At 51.3% G+C, this 11,520-nt stretch overlaps 1 protein-coding gene across 1 annotated transcript; it reads left to right on the top strand.

Moving 5' to 3' along the window:
* Positions 1-2,994: 2,994 nt before the first annotated feature.
* LOC147982812 (uncharacterized) lies at positions 2,995-4,453 on the top strand. The gene is made up of 3 exons (XM_087540547.1): positions 2,995-3,238; positions 3,575-3,990; positions 4,085-4,453. Exons 1-3 carry the CDS (start codon positions 2,995-2,997, stop codon positions 4,451-4,453), a joined length of 1,029 nt encoding a protein of 342 aa, XP_087396673.1.
* The last annotated feature ends 7,067 nt before the right edge of the window (positions 4,454-11,520 follow it).

Below are 11,520 nucleotides of genomic sequence, written 5' to 3'. Positions count from 1 at the left end.
CACATCAGGAAGTTACATCGACAACGTCTACAGAAGGAGGCGAGCTCGAGCTCGAGCAAACAACAAGCAGCTGTCGAAAAATGCGGGAAAACCGTTGCCCAGCTGGGAGAACAGGCGGCGCAATCGACCCCCCCGCTTGTTGTGCCGACAACACGTGACAGTACGCACGCCCAATATTATTGTGGCCAAACAGTTTACGTTCCCGAGGTGGGCGATGTGGTAATAACCCAGGAGCATATAATGCAGGCTGAAGAACTCAAGATCACTGTTGGGAAACTCCTCGAGATCGAGGACATGCCTGTGATTAAAGAGGAGGAAATAAAACGGAAATATGTCCGGGGCCAACCTTTGGTCAAGCCAGAAGATGTCAAGAAGCTCCCAACGAGAATGTATGAATTGCATCAATGGTACATGGACATTACCAAGAGATCTGATCGAGAGTCCCCCATGGTGTATGTCAAGAAGGATAATTACTACCATGAGAAAGCTGTGGCCGTTGAGTATTCTGAACTGTTTCAGTTATACAATCAAGACGCACTCGACAAATCTATCGTCAGTTGCTATTGTCTGTAAGTGATTTCTTTCTGTAATTTAAGTCTCAAGCTAGCTGTAGTGATCCTTTTGATCAATCATTACCTGTAATTATCCTCACTATATTCTTTTCTGTGGTATTATGCAGGATGAAGATGTATGAAATGAGAAAAGGTGGACGCTATGGCATTGGGTTCATTGACCCAAACACTGTTAATCAATACACATGGAAAATGAGCAAGTATTATGAAAAGCAGGTAGAGGACAGCATGCTAGAGTTCTTGAAGTGCCTCAAATACAATGAAGATATACTACTTCCTTACAACTTCGAGTGAGTCACACTTTCTTGTACTACAAATTCTCTGTTTTTGCCTACTAGCTAGCTACATGTTTTTGCTTACATATGCCCGCTTAATTAAGACATGCAAACGTGTGTGCATGCAGATTTCACTGGATCTTGTGTATCATTAAAGTTGACGCCGGAACAGTTGAAATACTGGACTCGCTACTCAAAGCAAATAGTGACTACAACATCTCGTATGGGATAGTCAACAGGTAATTTCAATCATTATTAACTATATATCTCGGCCTATTTAGTTCGTCATTTCATGATATGAACTATTTAATAACCCCTTTATTCATTTTCTTTGTCGGCGGGCAAGGCTTGGGCAAGGTTCATCAGCGTCACGGAAGGCGAATGGAAACCACAGCTGAAATGGTTTCGATCCAAGGTAAGTAATTAAGTAGTACTAGCTAGCTAGCTGCCATCTCTTTAATTATCATGCTTGATTAATTATTATCTGATAAAATTAAATTCCATTCTCGTAATAAAGGCCCTGAAGCAAGCGCAGGGGACTAATCTATGTGCATACTGCGTTTGCGAGAACATTTGCATGACGGCGTCCGAAAGGAGCAGATCTCAAAGACAGGAATGGGTACGCTTGTCAGAACACTATTCACAATTTTTACACCATTATCGATATCTAGTCACACAACTAATACACATGCATATTGATCTCCTTCTTAACAGTTCAAAGAGGTGCGGGACAAGCTCCTAGAAACGGAGCGCGTAGAAGCACTTCAAGAGGAAATAGCGGGATTTTTGCTCGACCAGGTCATAAATCCGAAGGGAGAATACTATTACCCGCTACCGCCCCCATCGAACATGTCATGAACCACTTCCAATTGGCATCGTGCTCCGAAGGCACCAATTAGGCTAATGCCACTGGCTCCGAAGGCAACATGCATATGTACGAGAAATTGTATATAGCTATACATGTGTGTATGTGTAAATTAATATGGTGGTTTGTGAGACATTGATGATATATATATATATGATTGGTTCTACTAGAAATTCTATTTATATATATATATATGCATAACGTGTACAATGTGTAGTACCGTAAAATACCAGCAAACGAAAAAGAATTAAAATGGAAAACACAAAATTAAATGAAAAAGAAATCATAAAACCAAAAATCCCCCAAACATTTTAGTACCGGTTGGTGTTACCAACCGGTACTAAAGGGCTCCCGGCCCCCGGAGCTGGCTCGTGCCACGTGGTTGCCCTTTAGCACCGGTTCGTGCTGAACCGGTACTAAAGGGGGGGGGGCCTTTAGTGCCGAAATGTTAGTGCCGGTTCCGAAACCGGCACTAAAGGGCCTTACGAACCGGTGCTATTGCCCTGTTCTGCACTAGTGTTAATGACCAGCCGTTAGCGTGCGGAGTGACTTTAGATCTCCTGGTGGTCGAGTGGTTAGCTTCATGGTCGAGTGATAGTCTTCATGGTCGAGTGTCTTCGAGCTTGTCGAGTGGAACACTTCTGAGTCGATTGAAAGATGATTTCTTCTAAGGATGTCCTTGGGAAGGGTATCTCGGACAGGTCCATGGCCCTACCCTAGGTACATAGCTTCGTCATTAGCCCCCGAATGGATCGAGGTTTGAGTGGGGAAGGAGTTGAACATATATCCCCGACCCATCTTTAGTGCCTTGAGTGCGTCTGCTCTTGGATCAATGAATTGCAACGACGGCTTCAACTTCTTCTTGGTCGCCTTGATCCATTCATGTTTTTGTCGAGTGAGTTTCTTTACTTGAAGATCTCCAAGTGACGGTGTGGAGGGGATCCTCCATCTGACAAGTTGTTCTGCTGCCCGCGGATTTCACGGGATTCGAATTTCGGGAAGCGCGCGGGACGGAGGAGGCCGCAGTAATCGAATGGGATAGGACGGAGCCGCCTCGATCTCCGCGCCATCTTTTTCGCCACGTATCGTGCGCGCGACTGTTGCGGGATTTGACAGGATTGCCTGGGCCTACAGGTCAGCCACTCGGAAGCGACTTCATATAAGCTGCCGGCCCAGGGCTTTTGAACAGTGCGCCTTCACTTTTCCCCTTTCTTCTCGAATTCTTCCGCCACCTTTGCTCTCGTCTCGGCGCCGCCGGCCTGCTCGAGCTTCGCTTGCGGCAATGGTGAAGGAGAAGACGGCGGCCCTGGAGCGTGCGAAGAAAGCGACGGCGCAGGCGAAGGCGAAGAAGTCCGGTCGGCGCGGATCTTCTTCGAGGTCCGCTCTGCCGCCGGGCTGGATCCAGGGTGATTGGATGCCTTCGGCGATTCGACAAGACGACATCGATGATCTGATCGAGGGGGGATTCATCCCTCACAAATCTGCGCGTCTCCCGGGGAACGAGATCGAGCCACAGCCTCGCGAGGGTGAGTGCATCCTCATCGCCACTCACGTCGACCGCGGATTTTCTTTGCCCCCTCATCCTTTTTTCCGGAGCTTCTTGAACTTTTTCGGAGCGCAACTCCATCACTTTACTCCAAATTCCATCGTGTATCTTGCTGCCTTCGTGTCTTTGTGCGAGAATTTCTTGGGTTGTCGACCTCATTGGGGTCTTTTCAAGCACATTTTCACCTGTCGATCCCAGACGGTGAAAAAGGCTAATCCGAGTGACGAGAGAACTCAAGTGATCCAGATGTGCGGGGGCCTCGGGATTCAGATGAGAGGCAAAAGTTCTTTTCCAGCTATGATTCTTCCTGATTCAGTCCGCGGGTGGCAGTCGACCTGGTTCTACTGCAGAGACCAGCCGACCCCAGGACAGGCGACGGGTCTTCCCCCTTTCTCCCTGAATCGAGCAGAAAAACCTTCTTCTCTGAAAGTGACACCGGAAGAGAAGGCACAACTCAAAGTGTTGGTTGGTCGAGTGGTTCAGCTTGTCCGCGACGGGGTGACTGGTATGGATTTACTAGAGGTCTTCCTCCGGAGACGCATCCAACCGCTCCAAGCTCATGATCATCCGATGTGGATGTACTCGGGTCTCGATGACACCACTCAGATTCACTCGGAGGAGGTCGAGGAGGCGACGTTGGAAGGGTGGTTGTCGAGTATCACGGGGAACAAGGACAACCCCCGAGGAGCCAGGAGGATTCCTCCACTCGACCAATCGTACGAAGTAGACCAGGTCCAATTCTGTATCTCTGACTGTGACCTTGCTTTCTTCATTCTGTTTGCTTAAAATCAGTCGACTGACTTTTGTCTTGTTTGTTGTCTTCTAGACCATTTCTGAGATGTACTCGATGCCCAACGGGGCGCAAGAACAGGCCGAGGAGGGGGAGGCGAGCAGAGGTGAGAGTGAGGAGGAGTGGCAATCTGACGGTGAGGAGGAGGTGGATGACGACGACTCCAGTGGGGAGGAGGAGGAAGAAGTCGATCCTCCCCACACGGAAAGGCGATCCAAGCTCACCCATGACCCCGCGTGCGAGCGTGGAAAAGCGACTACGCCTGTTGGGCAGTCATCAAAACGCCCTCGGACGTCTTCTCCAGTGCCGACTGAAAAAGCACCGAAGCATCCACGAGCGGCATCATCAAAGCCACCGAAGGCCTTGCCCAAGATGAAAGTGACCATTCCCACCATCTCCGGGTAACAACAGAACTTGCATTTTTTCGCTTAGCATGGATAGACTCTTGGTCGACTCATTGACTAAACCGACTGGTTTTTGAAACCTGTAGTGATGCTACCTCCGAGACTTCCGCCAAGAACGAAGACTAGGAAATGGAAGACGCTGTCACCTCCAACCTTGGTACGGTCTCTGTAGTTTCACTCTTGGTCGACTGACGATCTTTTCTGGTCGGTTGGATTTTCGTTTTTAACTTTGGATTTTTCCTATAGTTCCTCCTCATGTCATTGATCTCCCTGATGATGATGATGAAGTGCCGCTGAGGGCGAGGAGGAATAGAAAGGCGTCGGCTGGCAAGACACCCCAAACTGCATCAGTACCTAAGACACCAGTTCAGGAGGGTGGCAATACCACTCGGACTTCTGTGTCCTTCGCTGTGCCGCTGACGAGTGTTCGGCCTTCATCGTCGACTGCTGATCCGCCTTCCCTTTTTGGCACACACCACGTCCCAGAGGACCAAGTGGGTGCTGCTAAGGAGGCTATACGGCAGGCGGGGATCATGATGGAGCAGGTGAAGGTGGTCCAGGAAGCCAGCCAAGCGGCTTACGATGCTAGTTCAGCCCTTCAAAGCAATGTCCAGGTTAGTTGATCACCGCTTGTTCTGTTAGGATATGCTATCTGAAGACTCTCTTTCCGAAGATCTTTACATCTGTACACCCACTGGGTGTGTCGATTGAATGTTTTGTACTAGTGGGGGCACGCTGAGTGCACCCACTGGGTGTAGCCCCCGAGACTATGGTGGACTACTGACGGTCGACTGTCGTCTTTGTATTTTTTTGTTTCTGCACTCTGACTTCTTCACTCGGTCTGGTCGGACCATGTCGAATGGAATCCTAGAACCAGTGGGGGCACGCTGAGTGCACCTACTGGGTGTAGTCCCCGAGACCATCCAGCAGTCGACGAAGGTCTGAAGAACCTTGTTTTTTTAAATCACGATGAGACCGTGGCTGACTGCTGGTAGTTAGCTATGGTCTAGGATCATAACCTCTTTGTCTCTTTCGGTCGACTGATCGGACCAAGTCGGTAGAACCAGTGGGGGCACGCTGAGTGCACCCACTGGGTGTAGTCCCCGAGACTACTGACGAATATTTTTGATTCGGCTGTAGTCTTAGAAATGCTACGATTTTTCTCTTAGTCGCTTGGAAGCGATCCATCTTTGATGTCTGTCGACTGACTTCTTCGCAAAAATCCTGCGAGCTTGTGGCTCGCTATAATGAATTGGAAAACAAACAGATCCAGCTCAACCTTGACTTGAAGCTTGCCCAGGAGAACTTGCAGAAGGCGAGAGACGAAGCAAAAGGTATGGCTTGTGAGAACCTGACGACTGTCTTTTCTTTCTGCCCATTCTTGATGCTGATCTCATCATCATTTTGCAGATAAAATGGAGGAGGCTCTGAAGAAGAAGGACCATGACCTTGGTGAGGCGCAGAAGGCGGCTTCAGACAAAACGAAGCTTGCGGAAGAAAAACTGGCTTCGGTCGGTAAACTAGAAGAGGAGAACTCCAAACTGAAAGCTGCTCTCGACGCGGCCAACAAAGAGGTCAGCCGTCTGAAGAATGATAAGATAGCTCTGAACGACAAGGCAAGTGAGCTGGCGGGGAAGAGGAATGATCTGGAGGCTTATCTGGGAGGGCTCGCCAAGAAGTTATTCGTCATGCTTGAGGGTAATCTCTCCTACCTGACTAACTTGTAGTCATCAACTCAACGTAGAGCCACTAATTTATCTTTGAATTGTGTTTACAGAATTCTGCAAGAACTTCGAGGAGGAGACCAGTCGAGTGGAGACAAGCTTGGACCCCATTAACTCTCTGTCGTGGTTCCGACTCTGACAGTGATATAGGGGGGTGAGTATGGAGAGGCTAGATCCTAGCTATTGGGAAGTTGTTACACGCGAGGTTTACGAGTTCAAGCCCTTCTCGGAGGAAGTAATAGCCCTACGTCTCGGAGCCCGGAGGCGGTCGACTGGATTATGCGTGTATGGATTACAGGGGTGCGAACCCTTCATACTGAGGAGGGGGGTGGCTTATATAGAGTTCGCCGGCCCCCTCCTGCCCTCAGTAATGCAGGGTTTAAGGTACATTTAAGATTGGGCGTTACTGGTAACGCCTCTAATAAAGTGCTATAATGACCATGAAGACTACTTAACAGCTGACCGTTTGCCTACGGAGTGACTGTAGGTCTCCTGGCAGTCGAGTGATTAGCTTCATGGTCGAGTGGTAGCTTCTTGGTCGAGTGTCTTGAACCTGTCGAGTGGAGTACCTTCAAGTCGATTGATAGGTGATTTTTTCTAGGGATGTCCTTGGGTAGGCTCTTTGGACGGGTCCGTGCCCCTACCCTAGGTACATAGCTTCATCATTAGCCCCCAAATGGATCGAGGTTAGAGTGGGGAAAGAGTTGGGGATCCTTTCTGACTGGTTCTTTGGGGCTGTATGAGTGCCTCGTTTAGGGTCAGTTGTCACGGATGACGTCATCAACCTCTTTCAGTTGCCTTGATCCATTCTAGGCCCTTCGTCGAGTGAATATCTTTGCTTGCGACATGCCGAGTGTTGGTGCGAGCGGGATACTCTGTTTTTGGCAAGTGGTTCTGCGGCCCGCGGATCTCACGGGATTCGGATTTTGGGAAGCGCGCGGGACGGGAGCAGCCGCAGTAATCGGAAGTGATAAAGCGGAAACTCCTCGATCCTCGCGTCGCCTTTTTCGCCAAGTACTGCGCGCGCGTCTGCTGCGGGATTTGACCGGACTGCCTGGGCCTACCAGTCAGCCACTCGGGAGCGGCCCCTTATAAGTTGCCGGCTCGGGGTTTCCAAGACGTGCGCTTCTCTTCTTCTTTCTTCTTCCTCTCTCCCTTCGCCAGCCCTCCCGTGACCTTCGGCCGTACCCTAGCGCTGTTAGCCCGTGTGAGACCTCACCGGCGACGATGGTGAAGGGCAAGACCACTGCTTTGGAGCGCGCGAAGAAGGTGGCGGCGGCGGGGAAAGGAAAGAGGTCTGCACGAGGCGGATCTTCCTCCCGGACCACCCTGCCCAAGGGTTGGATTCAAGGCGACTGGATGCCATCGGTGCTCCGGCAGGATGATCTCGATGACATGGTCGAGGGAGGAGCCATTCCCCACGAGGCTACGCGTCTCCCGGGGAGGGAGATCGAACCTCAACCCCGCGACGGTGAGTGCGTGCTCCTCGCCACCCACATCGACCGAGGGTTTTCTCTGCCTCCCCATCCATTCTTCCGGAGCTTCTTGAATTTCTTCGGAGCGCATCTCCATCACTTTACCCCCAACTCCATAGTCTATCTTGCCGCGTTCATTTCCATGTGCGAGGCCTTCCTGGGTTGCCATCCGCATTGGGGGCTTTTCAAGCATATTTTTACTTGCCGCTCTCAGTCGGTTAAAAAGGCCAAGTCGAGTGATGAGAAGACGCAAGTGATCCAGCTGTGCGGGGGCCTGGCGATCCAGACGAGGGGGAAGAGCTGTTTCCCCTCTATCACATTCCCGGAGTCGGTCCGCGGCTGGCAGTCGACCTGGTTCTACTGCCAGGACCAGGCGACCCCCGGACAGTCGACTGGTCTTCCTCCTTTTTCCCTCGACCGAGCCGAGAAGCCTGTCTCTCTGAAAGTCACGCCGGAGGAAAGGGCCCAAGTCAAGGTATTGGCGGGTCGAGTGGTTGAGCTTGTCCGTGAGGGGGTGGGATGGACCTGTTAGAGGTCTTTCTCCAGAGGCGCATCCAACCGCTCCAGGCGCGAGACCACCCGATGTGGCTGTATTCTGGCCTTGACGACACCACTCGGATCCACCCGGAGGAGGTCACCGACGAGATGCTGGAGGGGTGGTTGTCAAGCATCACGGGGAACAAAGACAACCCCCGAGGAGCCAGAAGGGTAATTCCACTCGACAACTCATATGAAGTGGATCAGGTATGTCTTTGTGTCGGATATCTGGCCTTCTGTATTGGTCTTCTTTGGGTAAGTCGATTGACTTTCGTCCTGTCTGTTGTCTTCCAGGCGACCACTGAGATGTACTCGACGCCCAACGGGGCACAAGGGTCGACTGAGGAAGGTGAGGGGAGCGGAGGCGAGAGCGGGGACGACCAGGGCGAGTGGGAGTCCGACGGTGAGGGAGAGGAAGGCAACGGCATCTTCTCCAGCAAAGAGGAGGAGGAGGCTGAACCCTCCCGCCTGGAGGGGCGATCCAAGCTCACCCACGATCCAGCGCAGGAACGTGGCAAGGCGACTGCTCCTGTTGGGCAGTCGTCGAAACGCCCTCGGACTTCTTCTCCTCCGCCGACCGGGAAGGCTCCCAAGCACCCACGAGCGACGCCATGCAAGCCGCCCAAGGCCTTGCCCAAGATGAAGATAGCTATTCCCACCATTTCCGGGTAACAGTAACACTTGCTTTCCTTTGTCGACTGTGGACGGATCCTTGGTCGATTCACTGGGCCAACTGACTAACTTTCGAGATTTGCAGTGGTGCAACTTCTGAGGTCTCCGCCAGGAACGACGACCAAGAGATGGAGGACGCTGTCACCTCCAACCCTGGTACGATCACTGACGTCCTGCTCTCGAGTCGACTGAAACTTTATTGCGACTCTGGTCGATTGAATGTTTTCCTTGCAGCTCCTCCTCATGTTATTGACCTCCCGGACGACGATGACAACGAACCACTGAGGGTGAAGAGGAAGAAGAAGGCATTGGCTGGCAAGACTCCGCAATCCACTCCGGCGCCTGAGGCCGTAGTTCGGGACGATGGCGAACCCTCTCGGGCTTCCGTGACTTTCGCTGTTCCTCTGACGAGTGTGCGGCCTTCAGCGTCGACTGCGGATCCGTCTTTGCTTTTTGCTGCGTACCCCGTCCCTGAGGACCAAGCGGCTGCTGCGAAGGAGGCTGTACGCCAGGCTGGAATCATGATGGAACAGGTGAAAGTGGCTCGGGAGGCTTGCCAGGCGGCTTATGACGCAAGCTCGGCTCTTCAGAGCAATGTCCAGGTCAGTCGACTTCAACACTTGGTCTGTTTCGGTATGTCCTTTGAAGAATCTCTTTTTCGAAGATCTTTAAGTTTGTACACCCACTGGGTGTGTTTGCCAATTCTTGGACGAGTGGGGGCACGCTAAGTGCACCCACTGGGTGTAGTCCCCGAGACTACGGTGGACTGCTGGCAGTCGACTGTAGTCTTTAAATTGAGTCGTTGTAGTTGAGTTTCTTCGCTCTGTCTGATCGGGTCATGTCGAATGGAATGGTATCCTGTCGACTGCGGGCAGTCGACGTCTTTCTCTTTTTTTTACTGTGGGGGCACGCTGAGTGCACCCACTGGGTGTAGTCCCCGAGGCTACTGTCGAATGTTTCGCTTCGGCTGTAGTCTTAGAAACTCCATTATTGTCTCTTAGCTGCTCGGAAGCAACTTGTCTTGGACTCGACTTCAGGGGTCGGTCGGGTGGGATAGGAACTGGTGGGGGCACGCTAAGTGCACCCACTGGGTGTAGTCCCCGAGACTATGGTGGACTGCTGGCAGTCGACCGTAGTCTTAGTATTTATTGCCTTTGTTGCTTTTTTTTACTGAAATTGTAACTCCTCCCCTTTGACTTCAGAGATCTTGTGATCTTGGAACCCGCTTGGCTGACTTGGAGAAGCAGCAAATTCAAATGAACCTTGATCTGGAGCTGGCCAGGACAGAGCTGCAGAAGGTCAGAGACGGCGCCGCAGGTAAGACGCCTTTGTCGACTGGTTAGTTTTTAGGCTTGAGTATCTTTTCGCTTTCTCCGACTCAATCATCATTTTTTTGCAGAAAAACTGAAAGAAGCTCTGGCGAAGAAGGATCAGGACTTGGCTGCTGCCCGTAAGGAGGCTGATGACAAGACTGTTCTGGCCACACAGAAGCTGGCTTCGGTCGACCAATTGGAAAAAGAGAATACCAGGTTGCAGACCGCTCTGAATGAAGCCAACAGGTTGACTGCAAATTGGAAGAAGGAGAACCTCCTCTTGGGCGAGAAGATGGAATGCATCGCTCGTAGGAGGGACGACCTAGAGGGCTACTTGAGGAGTTTTGCCAAGAAGTTGTACATCAAGCTCGAAGGTGCACATTCAGTTCCGACTGTTTTTTTGTGTCGACTCAGTTTTATGAAATTTGACTTATCCTTGGGTCGTGTATGCAGAACTTTGCCAGAACTTTGAAGAGGAGACTGGGCGGATCGAAACAGGTTTGGATCCAATCAACTCTCCGGTGAAAGATGAAGCTGCCATGAACCTGCTCCGACTGGAATCTCGTGTTGACGGCGTCGTGGATTACTTGGCTCAACTGAAGGTTGCCATGACGCGGATCGACCCGACGCTTTGGCTAGAGTCTACGCTCCAGAATGATCTCGAGTCTCTGATGACTTGACTCAACGGAATCCCTGACCAAGTGCAGGAGTGGAAGAAGTCTTCAGCTCGGTGTGGCGCTGACGTGGCTCTGTCTCTGGTCCGCGTCCATTGCAAGGAGGTGCGGGAGGAGAAGCTGGCCGCCATCCAAGTCGCCAACACGAGGAAGCACAACTTCCAGGACTTCATGGAGACATTTATTGCTGCTGCTACCCGTATCACAGACGGAATCGACTTGGATGAGTTTGTCGCCCCTGCCAGTCCTCCTCCTCCTGAGGAATGAAAAAACTTGCCTCGGAATGCCGAGTGTATTTTGTAATCCGTTAAAACTCCGCCTTAAATTTGCCTCGGAATGCCGAGTGGAAGTGTAACAGTTAAACTCTGCCGAGCCAGGGGCTCGAGTATTTTGATCTGAGGTCTCTGGGACCTTTTAGGCTTTATTTGAACTTGATTTGTCGTTGAATCTCTTTGTGGATGACCCGTCGAGTGGAATTTGGTCTTCACTCGAAATAACTTTGTGTCTGTGGTGCAGCTCCGAAGGAGAAGGTAGTAGTCGATCTACACCCTGTTACTGCAGAGTGGGACGGAGCGCACATTGTATTTGTGGCGAAGCTCTCCAGGAGGAGGTGGCGGTCGACCCACACCCTGTTGCTGTGGGGTGGGACAGAGCGCACATTGTATTTGTGGCG

Source organism: Triticum urartu, chromosome 2A (assembly GCF_056163025.1).
Source record: "Triticum urartu cultivar PI428250 chromosome 2A, HENAU_Tu73, whole genome shotgun sequence".
NCBI lineage: Eukaryota > Viridiplantae > Streptophyta > Magnoliopsida > Poales > Poaceae > Triticum > Triticum urartu.
The sequence above is the reverse complement of the archived record's forward strand: the minus strand, read 5'-3'. Positions and strand labels throughout refer to the sequence as shown.